General features: G+C 40.3%; 1 protein-coding gene across 5 annotated transcripts in view; it reads right to left on the reverse strand.

Annotated features, from left to right (window-relative positions):
- Positions 1 to 23267, reverse strand: part of ANO5 (anoctamin 5) — a 101092-nt gene that overhangs the window by 17615 nt on the left and 60210 nt on the right. For all 5 annotated transcript variants that reach the window (XM_054026368.1, XM_054026365.1, XM_054026364.1 and 2 more), the window contains 10 exons: positions 20345 to 20413; positions 18883 to 19167; positions 18314 to 18427; positions 15553 to 15668; positions 14528 to 14662; positions 12856 to 12961; positions 12700 to 12760; positions 10333 to 10484; positions 4920 to 4994; positions 3871 to 4093 (listed from right to left, as the gene is read on the reverse strand). In XM_054026368.1, the coding sequence (XP_053882343.1) occupies positions 3871 to 4093; positions 4920 to 4994; positions 10333 to 10484; positions 12700 to 12760; positions 12856 to 12961; positions 14528 to 14662; positions 15553 to 15668; positions 18314 to 18427; positions 18883 to 19167; positions 20345 to 20413 (1336 nt within the window). The remainder of the gene's footprint in view (positions 1 to 3870; positions 4094 to 4919; positions 4995 to 10332; positions 10485 to 12699; positions 12761 to 12855; positions 12962 to 14527; positions 14663 to 15552; positions 15669 to 18313; positions 18428 to 18882; positions 19168 to 20344; positions 20414 to 23267) is intronic.

A 23267-nucleotide genomic window follows, 5' to 3' on the forward strand; every position in this document is an offset into this window, starting at 1 on the left:
TACAATTCAAACATGCAGATTCATAAATGTTTGTCACCCTCAGCAGTCTAACATCTCAAGAAAACACATTATGGTCAGCAGCTGGCATTCCTGTTGTCAGACAGTATATCCTCTATGCACAGCACAGCTCTTTGAGCAGGGAGGGGCATTGGACTCATTCTAGAAATGCTAATCGGATCAGATTTCCCCCTTTTCACATACCAGCTAGTGTCACCAGCTCCACCTTGGAATCTTTCATCACTTAATTCCTCATAGTAGCATTTCCCAAATCGTTGGTTGTGCCCTCGCAGGGTGAGAAAGTTTCCATTTTGGCAGTAAAATAGAAACCTAGCATAGATGGAGAAGATCTCCTGTGTTCTGAAAGAGAATCACTTGCTGCAGTTTTATAGGGCTGAATCTTCAAAAGTACTGTGCTCTCATAACTGTAAGTGAAGCCAGTGAGAGGTACTCAGCACCTCTCAAAGAAAGGCCAAAGGCGGGTGAGAGAGCAAGGAGGCTTCCTACTTGTCAGGAAGACAGTTGAAGCAAAGAGGTAACATGCTGGTGTGATCCCCACAAGGGTGCTACTGAGGACTCTGCTCCATCTTTTCCATCATGTTTGCTTTTCTCAGTAGCAGAAAGCACTAATCCCACAACTGGTAAAATAAACTGTAAAATATCATTAGCTAAATAGCCAATCTGAGCAGGAGGGGAGAGAAAAATAAACCACAAGAACTCAGGCTGGCCAGCAGTGGGCCGAATCTCCTTGCAGACACACTGGACTAAGCTGGCTTCAGGAAAGGGCTACTTTACTCTTCCCTGCATGAATGTTGGTGAGTTTGGCCCGACAAACAATTTCTGGAGCCCATAAAGGGCTTTCATGTAATTGGACAGTCAAAAACAGGGGAGTCATAATAGGGAAATATTTGGGAACTCTGGTCTTAGAACTACTGAAGTGACACACTTTGCATCTAGGTTCAAATTCTGCCCTCAAACGTTGACACCACTGGTAATTAAATCTGTGCATCTCAGAGCAAAATTTGGCCTAATTGTTACATATAATTCAGGAATAAAGGTGGTAAATCACATTCTTGACAGAAATAGTCAATGTTTCATACTCCTTTCTTCCACTAAAGCTTCAAAAGCCCAAGAAAAGTGCAGATTCTCTTCTCAACATTAGAGGGCAGTAGTCACACAAAAGTGAAGAAGTCGATGATCTTTTCTGATTTTAGCTGATCATCACAAAACAGTGTGAGCTAATTTACAGAGGTCAATGGTATTTCACAGACAAGGAATTAGTCCTTCACATTAATGTGCAGACATAAAAAAAATGATTGTTTGAGCTTTCATGTACATATTAGTGGGATTTAGCAGGATTCAATTTGAAGATGAAAAAACAAATTAAATAGGAATCAATTTCTCTTCTATGCAAATTATTATCTTAATAGTTTATTTGCGCCTATTATCCCATTATTGGACTGAGAGGGGAATAAAAGTTAAGAGCCAGACAATCAAATTTAGCCCAGAGAAGTAAGCAATACAGAACTACAGTTCTAGATGTGGTTTTCTTGTCCCAGTTCTGCTCACACTGAAGCCCATGGCAGAACTCCCACTGTGATTTCATTATGAATAGGGAGTAGGTAAGCTCCGACTATACAAAGAGAAGCAGCTGCAAAGTGAGCTGAACTCTCACAGTGCAGAGTCCAGCCCACAGTGTTACTGACATGCTCCAAGACAGACCCCTTCCTATCCTTAAATCTAGAAGTATGATGCCAGGATTAAGACTATCTGAATACTTGAGTATTAGGGCACGTCTTCGCTACCCGCCGATCGATCTATCGGGGATCGCTCTGCCATCGACACCGGAACTCCCACCGCAGCGAGAGGCGGAAGCGGAGTCGACGGGGGAGCGGCAGCGGTCGACTCGCCACCATCCTCACAGCCAGGTAAGTCGACCTAAAATACGCAACTTCAAGTTCTCCTCTCCGTAGTGTAGACCTAGCATTAGTTTCACAAACTAACATGTTAGTGGACAGTACTTTTTCAGTTAGTTTGTTTGTTAAAACTGAACATTTGGCAACATACTCATTCTCTGTGTAATGCAAAGCAACTTCGAGGGGCTGAAAAATAAGAAGAAGCCGGATCGCTCCCTCCCAGGAAAAACACACAAAAAGGGTCCTGGGGGAGGAAATTTCTACAAGGACCTCATTATGCAAATAACCATACACACTCCCATGTCAGCAATGGGCCTCCAGCAACATCCTCCAGTTCCTGGGCAGCTTGGCTCTATTGGAGATGCACTAGCAGGGACCCCCACCTGGTCACAGACATGAGGAAAAAGATGACACAGTCCTAAATCCACCTGCTCCTGCCCTCAGTCTCCACTCCCTTCCCTGTATGAATGCTGGATCTGCAGGCTCCAGTACTGTGGAAGCTTTCCCCACCCTGCTCCTTTTCCATAAGGGAGATCCAGGTGTACAAATCTGGGTGAGACAATTGTACCCAATACAATTAAGTTAAGGAGCATGCTTATTTAACTGGTATAATTGTCCTACTTGATGTAGAAAAGAGTGCTCCATTTTTAGAATCACAGTTAATTCATATTCAGGACTTCTAAAGTAAATTCTGCTAAACCAAGATGGCTTGATCTTGCTTTGAAGAGTTTAATATTACACACAATTATAATTTTATTTAGATTTCAGAACACGATTACCTTGGTGTCAGGATAATTCCAGCATGTGCAGACATTATACAAAAAGATACACACATAATAAGACAAAGCCACTTATGACAATAGCTATTCAGATACAGTAACTCCTCACTTAACATTGTAGTTATGTTCCTGAAAAATGCAACTTTAAGTGAAACAATGTTAAACTAATCCAATTGTCCATAAGATTTAATGTAAATGCAGGGGGTTAGGTTCCAAGGAAATTTGTTTGGGGCAGACAAAAGGCATTATACTGTATACTGTACAGTACTGTGGTTGGGAAGTGCCCCTGGCTTACCCCACACAGGCACAGACCGCTGCAGGCAAGGACGCTACGAAGTACCTTTGCAGCAGCAGCGGCAGCTTCCCCGGAGAATAGGCTCGGATTTTGCCAGGAATGCTCCAGGCCCACCTCTTCCCACCCCCACTCCACCTCCTCTCCGGAGCACGCCACATCCCTCCCCCCCCGCCAAAGTCTAGCACTTTCTGGGATGGAGGGGGAGAAGTGGAGACGCAGCGCTTCCCTGCTCCTGCCCCTCCCTCCCAGAAAGTCCTAAGCACGAAGTGCTGGGAGAGAGGGGGAGGAGCAGGGAAGCCCTGCGTCTCCACTCCTCTCCCTCCCTCCCAGAAAATCCTAAGTGCTGCTAAACAGCTGTTTGGTGGTGCTTAGAGAGACACAGCACTTTCCTGCTACTGCCCCTCCCTCCCAGAAAGTCCTAAGCACCGCTAAACAGCTGTTTGGCAGTGGGGGAAGCGCTGGGAGGGAAGGGGAGGAGGCGGAGAAGCGGAACTTGTGCAATGCTCCCTTATAAAGTCACTGCTCTTCCACAGAATCTTACAAGCAGGCAGCCAAATGACATTATAAGGGAGCACTGCACAACTTTAAACGAGCATGTTCCTTAATTGAGCAGGGACGTAACATTGAAACAATGTTAAATGGGACAACGTTAAATGAGGAGTTACTGTACAAGGAGAGTAAGTGAAATTGTTAAACTTTGTCCAGCATAGCCATAGTAACAAGACAAAGACTCACCACAAACCTATAGGGCTTGGGCACAATGGGAATTGTGCATGAGCAAGGAAAGCAGTATCAGACCCCTCTAGATAGATTCTACTTTTAGTGACTCCATTGTAGAGCAGAATGTCTCCCTGGCAATTCTGTCCTCTTGTAAGTTGCTTACCCATATCAGTGATCCAGACAGCTATTTTCTCATATAAGAAATTCAGTATCATGATGATGACAAAGTTCAGGCATGATGCAGTGACTGAAGTTGCCAGCTGTGGGGTCAGTAATCCACTGATGGGTTGCAGAGTTTGTGTATTCTCCATGATGCTGGCAAAGGCAGCATAGACTGCAAGACGGTACACTATCACAGCTATCATACTTGCTATGATCAGAGAGATCTAAGGAAAGGACAGAGATGTAGAGTAAATTTACATTACAACACAGTTGCACGCATGCACTTTAAGAATGGAAATTCATAGGGTCATGCTTTAGCTTTTTTTTTTTCTTCTTTTCTTTCGTTCTTTTGGCTATGAGTTCAGGAGCACTGAAATGCAAAGTACACAGATGAAATACCCTGTTATATTAGTTACAAAATCCATCAAAAGTATTTTATCAAGTTTGACAGTTTGACAGTTTAATAATTCTATTCAAAATACATGTGTGGGAAGACATTGGACTATAGACGTAGAATTGGAAAACACCTGTTAAATTATTTGTTCTGTGTCTGTACAGCATCTAGCACAATAAGGTTCTGCTCCATGACTAGGGCTCCAATGTGCACGGTAGTACAAATAATTTATAATAATTATAATAGTACTGGGTAATCCATCTCCCTGCAAACTCACTATCTGTTTATATAATCTATCAAACTGACACTACATTTGATCTTAGCAAAAAAAATTTCCCCTTTTATTTTTAAACATGATAATCCATGCTGTTTTCTGAATTAGATTTTTTCAATGATAATTGGGATACACTAAGGTGTGAGTCCAGGTGAAATTTGGCCCTAACCTAGCAAAACTCACCAAATCTTTAGTTACTGATAGATCTTCAAGATCTTTATCTTCTCCATATAAATTAAAGTGTACTTTGCATGACAGCAAGAAACATGCAGGATAGTATTAATTGGGAGATCTAAAACAAACACTGTAATACAAATTAACGTGATAGTGAAGATCAGCGATTGTAATACATGTTAAAGTGATGATTCAAAAAGATGCTCACCCAGAACAACACTGTAGTTCCTGAGATGCAGAACCGTACAGCCTGGCTAGTTAGAGGCAAATAAGGCTCCATCTCCTGCAACAGTCAAGCAAGCACAGCACAGTTCACAATCCACATACATATTTGGACCCCAAGCAGCACACAATGCCTGGAACAGCTGTGTGAAAGCAAACATCCTATGAAAATAATTTTAACCCCTTTCATTCTGAAGAATGTATGTTGCATGGTTTGTATGTGGTAGCAAAGAAATCAGAAGTGAAGAGGCCAATAAACAGTATCAATAATAAAGCCAATAACCAGGAAGAATAGGTTAAACAAAATCAGTCACAGTGCTGAAGGACGATTGTGTTTGCTTTCTCCAATTATCAGTATTTGATTTTGAGAACAAGAGAGAATTACTGCTATAGTTCCAGGTCAGTTGTAATACAGCTCTGGCTTCAAAATTTCATTACTGTTTTCAGTGTTTTTCACATCAAGGTTTCTTACAATAAATGTTTACTTAGATGTACTAAGTTGTTCCACACAGCCACAAAGCATTTTACTCCACTTCTTCAAATCCTTTTTTTCAGTTGAAGAAATGGTTAAATTTATTAGTTGCCAAACTATCATGCAGCTATATCTTACCCAAAAGATTATTCCCATATAGCACAAGAACAGTTTCCCATTTTCATGTAAAGTCCTCTTTTTAGCAACCATTTCTAACTCCTAAAATATCAGATCAGATGGATTAACAAGGGCGAATACCAAGGGCAGAGAAATTAGTACAGTACATATAATCTGATAATTTTGTTACTTAGGCCTCGTCTACACTGAAAAAGTTACACAGGTCAAGGGTGAAAAAAACGCAGCTACATTGATCAAGGGTGTGAAAAAAACACAGCCCTGACTGACATCACTATGCCAACAAAATCCCCAGTGTAGACACAGGTCTGTCAATGGAAGACAGCTTCCGCAGACATAGATAATTTCATTCAGGGAAGTGGAGTTCCTACACTTACAGAAAGAAACATTCTGTGGTATAGGCTGCATCTACACTACAAAGCTATCCCGCTGGTACAGAAATCATATGGTTAGAAGAAGGGTCATCTAGTCATATAGTCTTCATAGTGTGGAACTCTCTAGGACAGAAGTGGGCAAACGTTTTGGCCCAAGGGCCACATCTGGATATGGAAATCGTATGGCGGGCCATGAATGCTCACAAAATTGGGGGTTGCGGAGTGGGGGCTCCAGCTGGGGGTGCGGACTCTGTGGTAGGGCTGGGGATGAAGGGTCGGGGGTGCAGGAGAGTGCTCCAGGCTGCGACCAAGGGGTTCGGAGGGCATGAGGGGGATCAGGGCTGGGGGTTGGAGGGTGGGAGGGGGTCGGGTGTGCAGGCTCCAGAGGGCTCTTATCTCAAGCAGCCCCCGGAAGCAGTGGCATGTCCCCCCTCTGGTACCTACCCAGAGCGTGGCCAGGTGGCTCTGTGTGCTGCCCTGTCCACAGGTGCAGCCCCTGCAGCTCCCATTGGCTGTGGTTCTGGGCCATTGGGAGCTGCGGGGACAGCGTTTGGGGCGGAGGCAACGTGAGGAGCTCCCTGGCTTCCTCTATGCGTAGGAACCGGAGGGGGGACATGCCGCTGCTTCCGGGAGCCATGTGCAGCCATGGCAGACGTGGAGCAGGGCAAGCCCTGGATCCCGGTCCCCGGTGGGAGCTTGAGGGCAGGATTAAAATGTCTGAAGGGCCGGATGTGGCCCCCGGGCCATAGTCTGCCCACCCCTGCTTTAGGACAAGCGCTGTTTTCTCATTATGTCTGTGTACAATGCCTTCCACAATGGGGCTCTGATCCCTGAGTGGGGTCTCTAGGCACTACCACAATACAAATATTAGTACTGCTACTACTACTACTAATACCATATAACTACTGAGTCAAAGTAGATGCTTGTTTTGAAATAAGGTGATATTGAACCTCAGGCATTTTCTTGAAACTACCTTATTTCTGTTACACAAAACCACCAATACTGGACAGAATACTGCTCTCAGTTACCCTGGAGTAATGCAGAGTAATTTTACTGGATTCAGTGAATGTATCTCAGTGTAACTGGGAAAAGCATTTTCTTTTGCATCAATCACATAGTATTAATCATTTTATGTGAGGACTGTTCATAACTGAGACAAATGACAACATTCTTTAGCCAGCTGAAGACCAATTTGTCCACAAGACACAATCTGAATTTGAAGTGTATAGTGCTGTACTTTTATGGGTGAGAGATATGACTGTCTAAAATGTACTTAAACTTTTATCAATGAATAATTCTGAGCACTCTTGATTGGCGTAAGTTATATTCAGTGATAGTATACAATAAAAGTCTTTCTCCTTAACGGAATTATAAAAACAACTGAAGTTAATGTGATACGTATACAAATATTCGAGGATTTATTTAGGCTCATAATATGCAGTCCAAGCAAGTATTTCTGATAAGGGATTCACAATTTCATTTTAGGAACGACTGTCTCAGAACTATTTTAGGCTATCTGACACATAATTAGTTTACTACTTAAGAACTGATGCTGTACAGAGACCAAGCCTTAAAATTTCTGGGCCAAATTCTTCTTCATTTGCACATATACTGAAGCCAGTGAAAGAAGAATTTGACCTGTTAAGAACTAGTTCAGTATTTTCACCATCGACTACTGTGATGCTAACTCAGCAGAAATAGCAAACAAGGTGAAGATTATTTTCTCGCAATGGGTAATTTCTGTATCAGTGTATCCAGTGAGGGGCAAAGACCTTGAATCTTTGCAAGTAGTGATGAGAAATTGGTTTTACAATTGAAGCAAAGCTAGCCTCAGTGCTCTCTAAATTCAGTGAACTGTATCTATATTACCTTTTCAATTTACAAAATTAATCTGTTTGAAACCAATGTCCCTTCACACTTTCAGTATCACACATTAGATAATGAAAGGAAATGAAGCTACAGTGTGGCTAACCTGTATAATTTTCTATGGCTGAGCACTGACAGGAATTGCTACAAAAGCCTCTGAAAATCTGCAAAGATAACAAATGCTCTTTGTCATAAAGAAAAGGATCAGAAGGTAATTGAGGTTTTAAAGGCAAATGTCAATACATGCTCAAAGAAAAAAACCCAGCTATGCATTGATTTCTTATTCTGTCTTACAACTCCATGCTCGATTTTCATGTTTGAGACAAGAAAATACATTGATAACCAACTCCGGATTTCTTGTACAAAGACAAAATAAACAATTTTGCACAGGGGTCTACCATGCTTTTGGGGGTGATGGAATCCTTTCTGAGTCTAGCGGCACCAGCAAATCTGCTCCAGATATGCTGCAACTATAGCTTATATGTAACTGTATAAGCATCTATGTTTGCTTCACCCTCCATGACCCAACACTGGGATTTTAGGCCAGTAGATGTACACAATCACTGTCCACTAGTCATGCCCTTACTTCCTGGTCCAAAACCCACTATGCTTTGCCATGGACAGTGAGGCTGCAGCACACTGCTCTGCAAGACACAAGAGTTATGTGACTTTCCCATAGCCTTTCCTCCTTACATAGTAGAATCACAGTGGTTCTGCTGCTTTGTGGGTACTGTGGAGCTATACAAGAAGGGAAAGTATTTAGCCCTAAGCATAGACAGGGACACAGGTCAACATATATTATTAAACAGGCAGATGTTCCTTTCCAATTAGTTTGATCCAGTAGTCAAAAACAGTTACTTGCCTGAAATGTTCTTTTGATCAATCTAAAAACAAAACCTCCACAGAGCTACACCTATGGCCTCGTGCTCAAGCAGTCATGCTGTGTGATCTTCAGAGATATCTATCTCACTGTTGGAGTGCATATCACACTGAGGCATAAAAATGACAATGGTGCCCTAGCATAAGTAGAAAAACTCTCAGTGTGAAAAAAAAATCAATGTATATTTCTCCTAAAAAGTAAGGAGGCTTGAAGGGAAGGGCCATGTTGTTCATATAACAGCATGTTGTTTTAACAGCCATGGCTAAATTGAAATGTTTCCTCTGAAAAATGTGTTACTTTCATGTATCTATTTGCATGACTGGTGAAAAGGAACTACTTAAAACATAGTTCCAGGGACAAAGAGTGTGACTGAAACAGTCCATTTTAAGGTGACGGGGGCTATTCCAGAATACAAGAAATCTCAATCATATATTCTAGAAACCTGCAAATTAACACCTGCTTAAAAATTTGATAATGGAAAAACTAACAAGCACATAATATCTAACTGCATCCCAAATTAAACTTCAGACTCCACAAGGTTTACTTCCCCAGCACTTAACACAAGCAAGTTTAGCCATCAGAGGACAAACACAACACCTAGCCACCTTTTTTGTGTGTGGAGTTATTTGTCTTGCATTCCGTTCTGCAATGAAGACAACAAATGTGTTTTCTTTCATTAAGAAAAATTATAGGTTTGTTTCAACTGGAAACAGAGAGGAGGGATACTTCAGTTTGTGCTATATCATCATTTCTGTATTCAGCATTCCTTTAAGTAAACAAAAATGTCTACTGCACGGAAACCCAAAAGCCAGTATGACTTTTGCTATCTCTGTGCAGCAGACTTTTCCTCTTCTATACCTAGTACTTTCCATTGCTTTGCCGCATTCCTTATCACGCAGACAGCAAACATCTGTTGATTGGCCATTTCTCCTTAGCTACATTGTGTGTGCATGTCTATCTATCTATCTAATTGTCATATTACATTCATGTAAAGAGTGAAAACTTGACTACTTACCATGCAGCTACCTGCTGCAAGAAAATAATAAGTGACAAGTTATGGGGCCAGATTCTGCCCTAGTTTAAACCTGATGTGTTTCTATTGTGTTCACTGAGGTTGCACGGGGTCTGGGCTGACTGAATTTAGTCCTATAAAGTGCTATATGCCAAACTTTCTACTCCCAGATATAGGGCTTGTTGAAAAAATTTCATGTACAATCATTCTGATGAAAAACAAGGAAAATAATTTCACCAAGTGTTTGCAACATCTTTTTGACGCTCTCTATAGATCTTGGTTCTTCTATAACCATCATCACCATAATGTCTGAGTGCTTATCCATTTTTCAACCAGCTGTCAGACACCACAGTAAATGAGAGAAAATTTCACTGACTTGAGTGGATTTACTCCAGATTGTTCCTGGTAGAACAGACAGCAGAATGTGCCTAATTGCTTCGTGTAGCACAGTACCTGAAAGTCTGATTTGTCCTCATACAAGTGGTTAACTGCCACCATAGCATCACAGATCTTTACTCAGCAATTAGATGTTAACTAGTTCCTAAGATAGAACCATCACATTACAGAAAAGTTAGTATGGAATTTTAGCATAAAGTTTTGTTCATTTTGGTGTCCACTCAACCGACATCTTCTCACACTGAGCATTTTTTTTTTAATTACCTGAGTCACTGGATTCTTTTTCTTGCGGGTACATTTGGCTTCATATTCTGGCCTCAGCTGGAGCTGTTGCTGTTCCTCTTCAAAATCAACCAAATCCCATTCGTATTTGAGTCTAGCTTGTCGCCGCTTCCAAAACTCCAAGAAAAGTGTTACTGTAAGTGAAAAGTGTCAAATAAACCATGTTATGAAAAGTGAACTGACTCGTAGGTTCTAGATACCACCCAAATTAAACAACCCTTCTCTCCCATGTCTCACAATTGCTATTCTATTACTTCTTCTCTCAATGTGATTTGCCTGATGTTCATTCAGTATATCAGCCACAAAAGAAAGCTCACTGCTAAGAGCTGTAATATGAATTAGATATATTTATTGGTAAATTGAAGTGTAGATGTGAGTAGACAGTAGATGACAAAGTAGCAAGCCCTCATGACCACACTAGATAAGACACACACATTTTATTATAGTGATTAGTTAAAACACAAGCAGCTATACAGAACTAACAAATAAGCTGGGATATTTCAACCTAGGCCGTTGGGTACAAGAATCTATTATGGAAACATGTTTACTACAGATAAGCAGAACTGCTTTTCAGTAAAATGCTTTCCAAAGTTTTCCATGAAGCATCAGATGCTTTTTTGAGGGTTATTTTGATAAGATGGCATTTTGAAGAGACTGAGCTTTTGATGTTTCTCAGAAAGTCAAGGGAGAGCTTGACTTAAGAACTTTTTTTTAAATAGCAGGGTGTAGAGGCATGTGTATATATTTATATAAAAATGACGAGGGCATCTAAAAAGCTTCAAAAAGCCCTCTACAAACTGATCTAAAATGCTGCAAACCTCTGGTAACCTGAAATGTCTGCATCTGAGTTGGTAAGAGTTTGTGGGTTGAACACACACAAGAAAGAGTTTATGTTGTGGTGCTCTATAAGCCTTGGTAGAGCATTCTGGAAATACAAACTTATTTATGCCATTCAAGGGACAGTGTTTAAAAGTAAGAAAGATCTTGAAGAACCGAGGCTTACAAAATCTATTCATTCTGAAATTTCCTGAAAGATCCCAGTGCAAAAGGTGGTGCCTAGATGCTAAGATGATAAATAGATATGATAGACAGACCTTTGTGGGATAATGGAAACTCTGTAATATGGTTATTTCTGGTGGGCTAAGACATTTGATACATTCTTTCATGCGTTAGTCACCCAAATGGGAAAGAAGGTTCTTCATTAATTAAGGTAAAGAATAGGAAATAATAAGAAGCATGCTCTCACAGACAATTACAAAGATGCATATGAAATTTAACAAAAGAACAAGCATTAAAGTCAATAGAATTTTGTATCTAAAATGGATATGTTAAATGGTATGAATAAAACAATGACAAATACATGCTTACAGGAAGTCTCATCACAGAGAAGACAACTCAGTTAAATACATCTACCAGTGCCTTCTGCATCTTCAAAATACACTCGTCGTCTGACTTCCCTGGTGCAAAAGAGGGACAATGTCCGGGTCCTGGTACTAAGGCTACCTATAACAATGCATTCTTTGAGCCTATGTACTACTTTCTGCTTGTGGCAGCCATCAATCAGAAGTAGAAGAAATTTGCTTCATAGGGTCAGAGAGAGAAACTTTATTGCAAGGATCAGGAGAAAAGAGAGAACACAGTCTGAATTGCTTACAACTGTATAAAACCTGTTGTCATGTAGGGAAGAAACTAGCAATGTGTTCACTACAAATTAGCAAAAAGAAGAAGCTTTCGTGGACTACAGCCCACTTCTTCGGATGCATACAGAGTGGAATAAATATTGAGGAGATATATATATACACACATACAGAGAGCATGAACAGGTGGGAGTTGTCTTACCAACTCTGAGGGACAACTCCCACCTGTTTATGCTCTCTGTATGTGTGTATATATAGCTCCTCAATATTTATTCCACTCTGTATGCATCCGAAGAAGTGGGCTGTAGTCCACGAAAGCTTATGCTCTAATAAATTTGTTAGTCTCTAAGGTGCCACAAGTACTCCTGTTCTTTTTGCGGATACAGACTAACACGGCTGCTACTCTGAAACTACAAATTAGGTTGTTAAAAGAAAATAATAATTGTAACATTAGGAGTGACCTGCAGATAAACAATTCTGCAAAAACACAGTCTTTTAATTGCATTGCACCAGGTGTGTAGGTTGTTTAAAGTACTAGGTTATGTTTTCTGTAAAGAGCAATTCCTCCACAACTTTGAATTATTTTTATTCTTTGATGGGGTAAATATTTCTAGATTTAAGGCAAAACAAAATGGCTTTCTCAATGTCCCTGAAAGGTTTAGTCAAGATCTCTCCATTGCTTTATTTAAACTTTGTTATCAAATGTACTCACCCCATATGCCCATGAAAATTGCAAAAAAAAGTGTTGCCACGTTATCAAACAAATGGGAGTACTGTAACAGAAACACACAGGGACAGGACAATTCAGTGACAGAACAGTTTTAAATAAAGCAGAACATGACAAATAATTGCAGAGTTGGATACAGACCTTTGAGGATTCACATGTGGTGTTTAGCTTCCAGTACTCACACTTCTCATCACAAAGAGGACACATGATGATCTCTCCTCCAATTGCAGGGGCACAGATTTCTGTGCTGAGGAGAAGAAGATGGTTTTACATTTTCTTCAGAAGCTCAATATGACATTTCTTTTGGAAAAAGATCAAAGCTTCACTCATTCAAACTTAAGGGTTTTTAGCTTTGCTAATGATGTGTCAAGGTTACATACACTGATATAACTGTAGCAGGGTCAGAGAAACCTCCAGGAACAACTGGGTTGTTCCTGGAGATGGAGTTGGTGATTCACTTGGTGCCATGCTTCTCTCTGTGTCAGTACTGAATCAGTACTTCAGCATTCTGTTCGGGAGGCACTGTGCTGGATGTATAGTCTTTCAGATGAGATATAAACAAAGGTTCTTTCTAATCTGGTCACTAAAGATCTCATAGCACTTTTTTGTAATTTCAACTTGCTGCTTCTTTTCACTTCCTGTTCTATATTGTTGTGTAGTGTTGCTGTATGATGTTAAGAAGCTTCCATTTTTTAATCATAAGTAGCTGTATTGCAGGACTAGGTGAAGTGACCTGTGTGTATACTTTTTAATGACCATTTAAGTCTGAATGTGCATAGGGATCTTTCAGGAAGAATATAGGATATTATGAATATAACACAAGTTTCATACTGGCATAATTCAGCAGAACAGGTCACAGAGGTACCCATTCCAGAATGTACTTTTTAGCTACACACGTCAGAGACCAAAACAAACTTTGAATGTCCACTATATGTGAAGCCTGGTTCATCTCTGATGGGGGATGTTCTCTGTATTGCTCCTGGACATTTTTGGTAATTATTCACCATTGTTGGCCCTCTGAAGGAGGCAAATAGCTTTCTCTACATGATGGATCAAAACTGGAGGGTCTAAGGCAACAATGAACAGTGATACATAAACAATCTTAATGGGAGAGAAGCTTAAACGGGCAGAAACGGCAGTATCCTGAGGACCCTACCAGCCACAGCGTTGCCTGGATATGAGCAGAGAGAAAACCCTTTACCAAATTAAAACAAAAATTTCAACTTCCAACTATATGTTAGATTTTACTGTACAGTGGACAGTTGTGCTCTATTTGTGCAACCCCATTTAAGCGACTGGCAGTTGTCTGGGTGTAACAGAGCAGAATTTCCCCCTCTGCTTAAAAACATTTTATGTTTGCTGCTTTTCTATAATGAGCAAAACTACATTCTTTAGTTGTATTTATATTTTCAGAATAATTCCTACTTGTAATTTTTTTTTTTGGTAAATGTTAGTACAAATTAGGACTACATATGCAAAAAATACTGAACATAAGCAGTTATGAAAATGCGATGCTCTAAAAACACAGTATACAGCTAGCAACAAGAGTCCTGTGGCACCTTATAGACTAACAGGTGAATTGGAGCATAAGCTTTTGTGGGTGAATACCCACTTCGTCAGATGCAAGCTTATGCTCCAATACATCTGTTAGTCTATAAGGTGCCACAGGACTCTTTGTTGCTTTTTACAGATCCAGACTAACACGGCTACCCCTCTGATAGTATACAACTAGACATTTTAAAACTATGATCCTGCTTTTTAACTAACAAGGTAAAGATATCTCTTTCAATGTAATTTTGGCAGTTACACTCACCTGCTCATATTTTCATCCATTGTAAACAAACCATAGAGAAAACAGATTAAGCCAACCACTGCTGCAAAGAACAGCATTTCTGTGTAGAAACCCAGCCAGGCAAAATAGATTCCAATCTTCTCTCCATAGTACTTCCTGCACACAAAGAATACAATTGGGTAGGCAAACACACAAAGACTGCAAATCTCAAAAGGCAAAACTAGCAAGACCCAAGCAAAACTAAAGACAATGGGCCAACATTGGAGCCCACCAAATAATAAATCCAATGATTTATGCTGTATAAATGAGATCTGAATCTAGCCCATAAATGAGAGCTACAATGAACAAGCACAACACATGGACCTTATTTAGGGAACAGATGAAGCTACCCCTTGCTTTCCCTTCAAGGAATACCTTGCTTAAGGAACTCTTTCCCCCGCTCTCAATGAAAATACAGATTTACCTGTGTTAGGCACCAAAAGGAGATAGCAGAGTATAAAATGTAACGGTTCACAATGGCTCCAAATGGATCATTTTAAAAGAACTGGATATTTATCATAACACAGGCAACAAGGTGTGTTACTAAAGGAACTAATGGACTAAGGGGACACTGATTGAATCTCAGGCAGGTTAATGCTGGGTTTTAGGCTTACTTAGAGTTATATTTCAGGTTCAGATTCAATGTGCCAAAATCTCATTGACTGTTCTTCAAACATTTCTACCTTAAGCGATGAAAGAGATCAACTGATTTTACAAAATACCTGATACTCCTCATAATTTTTTTTCTGCATCTGAAGCAGATCTGGAAAACTGGCCCGTCTACATTTGGCTGGCTTGAATGGCTTTGGATCTGAGGTAGAGTTTTGCCGTCTCTAATAAAACATACACTGTGTACTCTCAGCACATGTGCCTATTTAGGCACCCGTTTTCCCTCAAACATTAGAAAGGAATAAAAAATCCCCAGGAGGAACAAATCACAAATGAATGCAGTGAAAACCAATGAAATGTGGCCAAGTGCAATGAACACTTCACAGCCCATATCTTACCTAATGAGATCCAAAGGCTGCTCCTTGTAAAACCGTAAAAACCTGGCCCATTCCATGTACAATGTGTATCTCTCATTGTCACAGTTTGGATCATTTGCCTTCTTCCAGTATTGGCACTGTGTGGATGTGCACAGATCAGAGAAGAGACAAAGAAACTCATCAGCAGACTAACACATTACACTAAAATATGCAAATCTTAACAGCAACACCTCCTGGGTGAGTTTTAGGGCCAGCTAAAATTACTTGGTGCTCAACATCATAACTCAGCCCAAGAATAGCCCTTTCAACACACAATATTTTAAAATATATGTACCCATAGACCACTTGTCAAAATGAAAGGCCTGCATACATTAGACATTAAGGAAAATTGCATGATATAGCTATTTGATGTAAACTCTTAATGTAGGGATGCTGCACTTCTGGAAAATGGGCCTTGCACTTCTGATTTCTTCTAGTAAGTTACTGGAGTAAGTTGCAGTGGTACAAGCCACGTTTTACATTGGTGTAGCCTGTCTACATTAGGAGGTTGCAGTGATGAAGCTACATCAGTGCAAATTTTCCTGATGTAGATGAGCCCCAAACAATCCCCACCTCATGAAACAGACTCAAGTCCAAATCCCTTGTAGGTCAGAATCAGGCTCTTGTGATAAATTCCATAATCAAGGACCTTCTACTGAGAGATGCAAAGATATACACATAACACAACGTAAAGCTATTTTGTGTTTCTTCAGAGATTGTTATACTGTGTTTATCACTGCAGTTTCTGAGGCTATAATGCAAGCATCCTCTAAAATAAGACTGCCACACTAATTCATTTCAATGGTAGGCTGTACTTTCACAGATTTTCCTATTGTATGACAGAATACTAAGAATAAGAAGAGTTTTCTGATCATTTCAGCTTCCTATGAAATGAATAGGATGGAAGGACTGGAATGCTGTCAATGTTTTTATTGCATTTCTTAAAGCCCCAGCTCCTGGAGTCACATGACTATAGGTATGTCTACATTCTGAGTTGGATGTGTAATTCCCAGCTCGAGGAGACATACCTGCACTAGTTGTAATTGAGCTAGTTCACTAAAAATAGAGTGTAGCTACATGGTTTAAGCGGTGGGAGCAGCTAGCCGCCCTGAGTACAATCCCATCCAAGACCCTAGGTACACACTTGGGGCAGCTAGCCCCTCTTGGGGCTCACACCTCCACAGCTATACTCTATTTTTAGTGCGCTAGCTCAGTCACAGCCAGTGGCAATGTCTCCTTGAGCTGGGAATCACACCTCTAGCTCTAGACATTCCCTTATTGAGAATTTCTGCTTCTGGTTTTTGTTTTTTTTAAAAAAGGCTTCATTGTTTGTTCAGAAAAAGCATGGAAATATGACCCAAGGGCACCCTACTGGTTCAAACATCAGAAAGTAAGTTAAAAAGAACCCCAAATATTATATTTTAAATAGCTCATGATTTTTAAGTCAATATCATGATTCTGGGAGCCTCACTCAATTTTCAAACTCTTGAGGTTGCTAATACTGGTATTGTGTGTAAAGGCATCAAAATTGTATTTTGGCACCACTGCTGTTATTTATTATTATTGTTTGTGATGTTGCCCACAATGTATTTGCTGCTTGCCAAGCATAAAAATGGCACAGGTCCTACCCTGCCAAGCTTAAAATCTGAAAACCACCAGAATTCCCATTCACCCAAGTAGCTGGCATCATTCCTTTCAATAGAAGTTTCTGGTTTTCAGAATCTTTCTTTCTCATATTTGTCTTGTGACAGAAACTTATCAAAGGATTGTCAAAAACAAACAAGGAAATTAAAAAATAAACAAGTGATTTAAAATGCCACTAGGCATTATAATTATCCTCAAACAATTATTCAAAAACAAATAAGGAATTAAATTAGAGCCTCACAAAAACAATAAATTAAAAATACTACTAGGAGGTAAACTTCCAGTGTAATACACTGGTATTTAGTAGCACGGCTCCCTCCTGTTTACACTAATAGGGGCTGCAGGGCTATATGCAGGTATTCTGTGTTTAAAGCATACCTTGAAGCAGTCGCTCTCAACTCATGGCCCGCATACACAATTGCAGCCCATATGACATCCCCAGGGTCATACAAGTAGCATATATATTGTGTGAATGCGCATAACACACAGAAAGCTGCATATGCAGCCCACAATGGTAAATAGGTTGAGAACCACTGCCCTAAAGCAAAAATCAGAGAAAGCAACCAGACTTTACAATACTGACAGTATGCCACCAGAGGGCATCCTAATGTGGAGAAATGACCACACAAAACTTTAGGGCCAAATTTATCCCTGGTGTAACTACTTCAATGGCATTTTATACCACATATAGATATGACCCACAGGGCTCAGCTAAAGATGTTATTCATTTCCTTGTTTTCATCTGTCTTTGTAATATGTTACTATTATAATTTATCTCACAATGTAAAATAAAAACATTTATAAAATACATTGCAGTGTGAATCACAATACTGAACTCTGTGACTGAAACACTTAGGTAAACCCAATACACTTGAGTATATGGAAAAGCACTGTAATGCATACAAAAACAGCATAATAGGGCTGGCAGATATTCCTTGTGCATTACAGGGCAGGAGATCAGAGTGCCTAATAAAAGCTGAAGGGGTTGGGGACCAAATACATTTCTACTGGAAACAGTAATGTCACAGCAAGCAAAGCAAATGAGGGAGGAAAGCTGGACCGTGCTATACCTTTGGGAATATAAAGCTAAAATACTTACATCATGGAGAGGGTAAGCAGCTGTGTAGGTGCCATTACTTAACAATCTTTTAATTCCAAACTTTTTCTTCCCTTCTTCTGTTCCATAGGGGCACCGTGTTAGGATATAGTACACCTAAAATGCAAACACAGAGAGTTTAATCCTCTTCTTTTATAATATGGTTTAATAACACACTCCACTGATGGATGAAGGAGCACTGCTGATGGGACTGTCCAATCCCCTTCAAAGGCAATGCATTGCAGTAACTGCAATATAGGGGAAATTAGAGGATCCTCAAGGCTCCAGCTGGAACAAGGATGCCCCAGCTGTCCCACCCTGGATGAGAACTGGTTTCTCAAATGCCATCTGTATTTAGAAAGATACACAGACATCAGATTTCATCACACAACATCCAGCAATACTGTACCATACAGCATCAAAGTAATTGACCTTCTGTAGATTCAGAACTCAAATGGCTGTCTCAGCTTAGTGTTTGATATGTGATCACACATATCTCCAGTCACCCACCCACTCAGAGGACTATGTTACATTCTGCCTGCACCTGTAAACAGATGGGTTGAGATACGTACTATTCTGTTTCTCCTGGATGGTGAGAAGAAGGTGTTCTCATTGTCAATGAGGTAGAGCTCCTGCCTACTTTTGCTGAAGGGTGCCGTGAAGTAGTCTGGTTCAGGGTGCATCACCTTCTCCGGTAGTCTAAATGGTCCAAGCATACAGTCCAATGGGTTCTCTACAGTAGGGGGAATATCATTTTCCTTGATGGGTGCTTTAATGTTCAGCACTTCAGCATATGTGATCAGAACCTCCCATGGGGCATGGATCTTCACAAAATAAGTTTTGCCATCTTCAGATTCCTGCACAAGAAGAGTTAAGCCTGAGGTCAAACTGAGGTGGGTTTTTTTTTTCGGATTAAAATCAAGCCAGACGGTATCCAAAACTTTTCTCTCTTTGTTCTTTTATTATCTTAAAGGCTTACATTGATTCTGAAAAAACAGGAGGAAAAATTTCCCTCCGCCAGAAAGCTTGTATGATTGATGGTAGTGGGTATCTGTACTCTTTGCACTGATTAGAGGCTTATGAGGAGATTTCAAACTGCATCAAACTTGTACATTAAAGGTCAAATTCTCCAGCCTACTTAAAGGCCATAGAAGACACTGAATGCATTGGAAATAGTGTGGTTCTACAGAGCAGGCTATGCAGGGTATAAAAACCCACACAGCAGTCAAAACTCCCTGCATGCAATGGTGCTGTGCCATCTCCCAGGCAGAGAGGGAAGTTTTAGGATTGGTGTACTGAAACTGCTGGAATTTCTCTGCATATAGTGTATGTGAGGGTCTGACTCTAAAACAGTAATATTTAATCTGGAAAATGTAATATTTAATCCCTGGCTTACTGGAGCCCCATCTCTGGGTCTCATGGAATCCATTGGTTTTGTCAGAAGTTATTTTGCTCCACCTATTCTCAAGTAGAGTAAGGATAACACTGATCAAAGAAGCACTCCCCCTGCTGTCCCAATCATATGAGGCAGAAAAGTAACACTAAACAAATGGACACAACTACCATCCCAAGCCTTTCCCCATCCTGATCCTAATCCCCCACAGGATATGAGTAATTCCCATTGACTTCAATAGATGTTACTGGTATGCCATGCGGAGGTGCTGGAGGAAGAATCTGGCCCAAGCAGAGGTTCCTTTTTACACTGGTCTCCCTATGTAAATGAACTCACGATTCAGTTATTTTGGGACCATTTCCTTTTCATTACTGAGTAAAACACAATCACTTCCTCCTGAAACACAACAGTTCTCTTCTCACAGTGCTTAGAATAATTATCAAGAAAAATTGCTCCTATATTAGCCTGTTTAACTTCAGTTACTCACATGGTTTGATGTACTGAAATCTCCTAGAACCACTGATACAATGGTGGATAAAATCTTGTCGGAACAGACCAACAAATGTATTATCTAGCAATCTGAAAATTCAGTTATTTGGTCCTATTTTGCTCATTAGGATGAGAACACGTTTTTTTTTTACCTTTTTGTCTTCTGTTTCTAGTTCCAGACCAGCCTTTTGTAGATTCTTCTCAAATTCTCGCCTTCTTTCCTGAGGATAAATAAAGAGACTTTACTAAAAAAAAAATGAAGCTGAGGCAATTTTTACTTCATCTGTCAAAAACTTTAACCCTCCCTGTATCCCTGTGTATAGGGTCTGATCTTGTACCCATCAAAGTCAATACGAGTTTTGTCATTGCCTAAATAGAAGCAAAGTTGGATGCCAAAGAGTAATTTTTCCCAAATTCTACTTGTTGCCTTTTAATCACCAATCTCTCTCAAAGTAGCTGGTACCTGTTTACTGACTTTAAGGCCTGGTCTACACTGTCGGGGGGGGGGGGGGGGAATTGATCTAAGTTACACAACTTCAGCTACGTAAATAACGTAGCTGAAGTCGACGTACTTAGACCTACTCACCGCGGTGTCTTCACTGCGCTGAGTCGACTACTGCTGCTCCCCCGTTGACTCTGCTTGCGCCTCTTGCGGTGGTGGAGTACAGGAGTCGATGGGAGAGCGCTCAGGGGTCGATTTATCGCATCTAGACTAGATACGATAAATCAACCCCCGCTGGATCGGTCACTGCCCGCCATCCAGCAGGTAGTATAGACATACCCTAGGACTAGCTCCCTAGACCACAGTAGGTGAGCCCAATCCAGCCAATTTAAGAGAGCTGGGCTACACCTGGTCCTATAAATGCACTGTTAGTGAGCAACTGGGAGAGATGGATTGTGACAGCCAAACTGGAGTGGTGGGTACCTGGAGTAAGGGGCTCACGGAAGCAGCCCTGGGGGCTGTTGCCCTAAGAAGGGAGCAACTGACAGACTGGTAAACTGCCAGAAGTAGGAGAACTAGAGACTCCTGGGAGGGGTGGCCTGAGGCTAAGGAATGAGTTAAGATTGTTTTTTGGTTTGTTTGTTAACTAGTTGAGCAAATAAATCTCCTTGCTAAAGACTGAGCACCGCAATGCATGCTTTGGAGCAAAGGAGAAGTGTGGCTCTGGTGACAGTTGCTAATTGCACTACATGCTGGATCTATAAATTAAATACTTAGTTTATCATATTGGATTTATCATTTAAATTAAATAAGCAATACCAATCTTGCTTCCTTTAGAAATCACTGGCAAAACTCTTACTGCTTTCAAGATCAGGACTACAATTAGATATTTTTTTTAACTGAATAGATATTTCTACAGAATATTTTTGAGCCATACATCAAAAAATTAATTTTCACCTAAATTTCCTTTAGACTATAACTATTTCTGTATGAAGGCAATTTGTAAAGCAAGAATGCTGTAGAACACAAGGAAATGCAGGATACTCCTTTTCCATGTGATTGTGTGTCAAATGGGGATCCCATGTCTTATGGTACTATATGCTAAATAGATAAGTATGTTTACTGATCACAGTAGCTTTGCTCTGAAACATCTAGTGTTGTGCCAGATGGACTACCAGCCCGATCCAGTATGGCAAGTCCTATGTTCCTAGAAACTGATTTCCTATTGAGACAAAATAGATCTTCCTTCTATGACTTCTAAGATTTGGTTAATTACTCTTTTTATGTATTGAGCTGGAATCATTTTGACCTTTACATTTTCTCCGTCTCCCATACCAGCATAAGTATACAAACAGAATTGTAATTCACTGAGTTGATGATCCAATCAACACAAAACAATGCATATGAAAAGATTTTATAGCATGATGGCCATTACATTCAGGTGGCTTATCTAAAAACAATGCCATGTTATGGGGCAGGTACTCAGCTAAACAGAGCACATGGGAGGCTGTCAGTCCCTGAGTCTCAGCCCTACATACAATTTAGAGCAAGCTGGGGTCTGCTTTAATTTTGCATCAGCCAGCCAGCAATAATTCCTCACTCTCCCCAGCCCCTGTATTAGAACCTGTGGGGAAGAGGAGAATTAGGAGCCAACTCTGCTGGTTCTATTCCCACTGGGGACTCAAACATATTGGCAGAATCATCAGTGGAAAAGTTAAGGACAGTCGCTTCATCCTTTGTGCTGCTCAGGAGGTGCAGGTATACAGAGGACTGGAGTGTCCAGTCCTAAGTGACAAATGAATATATTTTATATACCCCATGAAATAAACTGTAGAACCATAAGATAAGTGAAATTATTATGCTCCGTTGATCACCTCAGTAGTCCTCTGTCCACTAATTCATCTTCTCTGAAACTTATTCTGGCATTTTGTACTCCTCCAAAGTTTCAAATAAACCATCATAAATGTTTTTATTTTTTTTTAAATGTCAACTTGCCAGGGAAAATTTTTCTTCTCTTGCCAAGAATGGAATTTCCCCCAAATGTCCCCTGTCCCAGGCTTAGGATGGGCAATATTTTTTAGACATAAAAATGTCACAATTTAAAAATTCATTATCTCATAATCCTGCAGAACTATAAATGGGGGCCCATACTATTGCCTCTACTATAGACCCTTTGGGTCATTCCAGAACCACAGAGGAATAGTAAAACTAATTTATACAATTACACTAACTTTACACCACCCCTATGGCAGAGGTTAAAAAAATAACTTAAAAACTCTCTTAAATGTTTCTAAGAGATGTTTACTGATTGCATTACCTTTATCTCACCCTATCATGTATCGTGCATATACTGCATATAATGCATATGCATGATACATGATACTGTGACGGTGGGATAAACTAAAATCAGCACTCATGGAATGACCAACAAAACTCACTGCCAGCTTTGCTTCTCATGATCAAGGTGTACCCATCCCACATCTACGCTAACACAACTTTCATTTCAAACCACACCATTGTGTATTCCCTATACACACTAAAGTGATCCAGTATGAATTTACTGCCTAAAGTAGACTTAGATATGAAAACATATTTGATAAGATTATCAAAATTAGACCCAAAGTCCAATGGGA

The sequence above is a fragment of the Malaclemys terrapin genome, chromosome 4 (genome assembly GCF_027887155.1).
Source record: "Malaclemys terrapin pileata isolate rMalTer1 chromosome 4, rMalTer1.hap1, whole genome shotgun sequence".
Lineage (NCBI taxonomy): Eukaryota > Metazoa > Chordata > Testudines > Emydidae > Malaclemys > Malaclemys terrapin.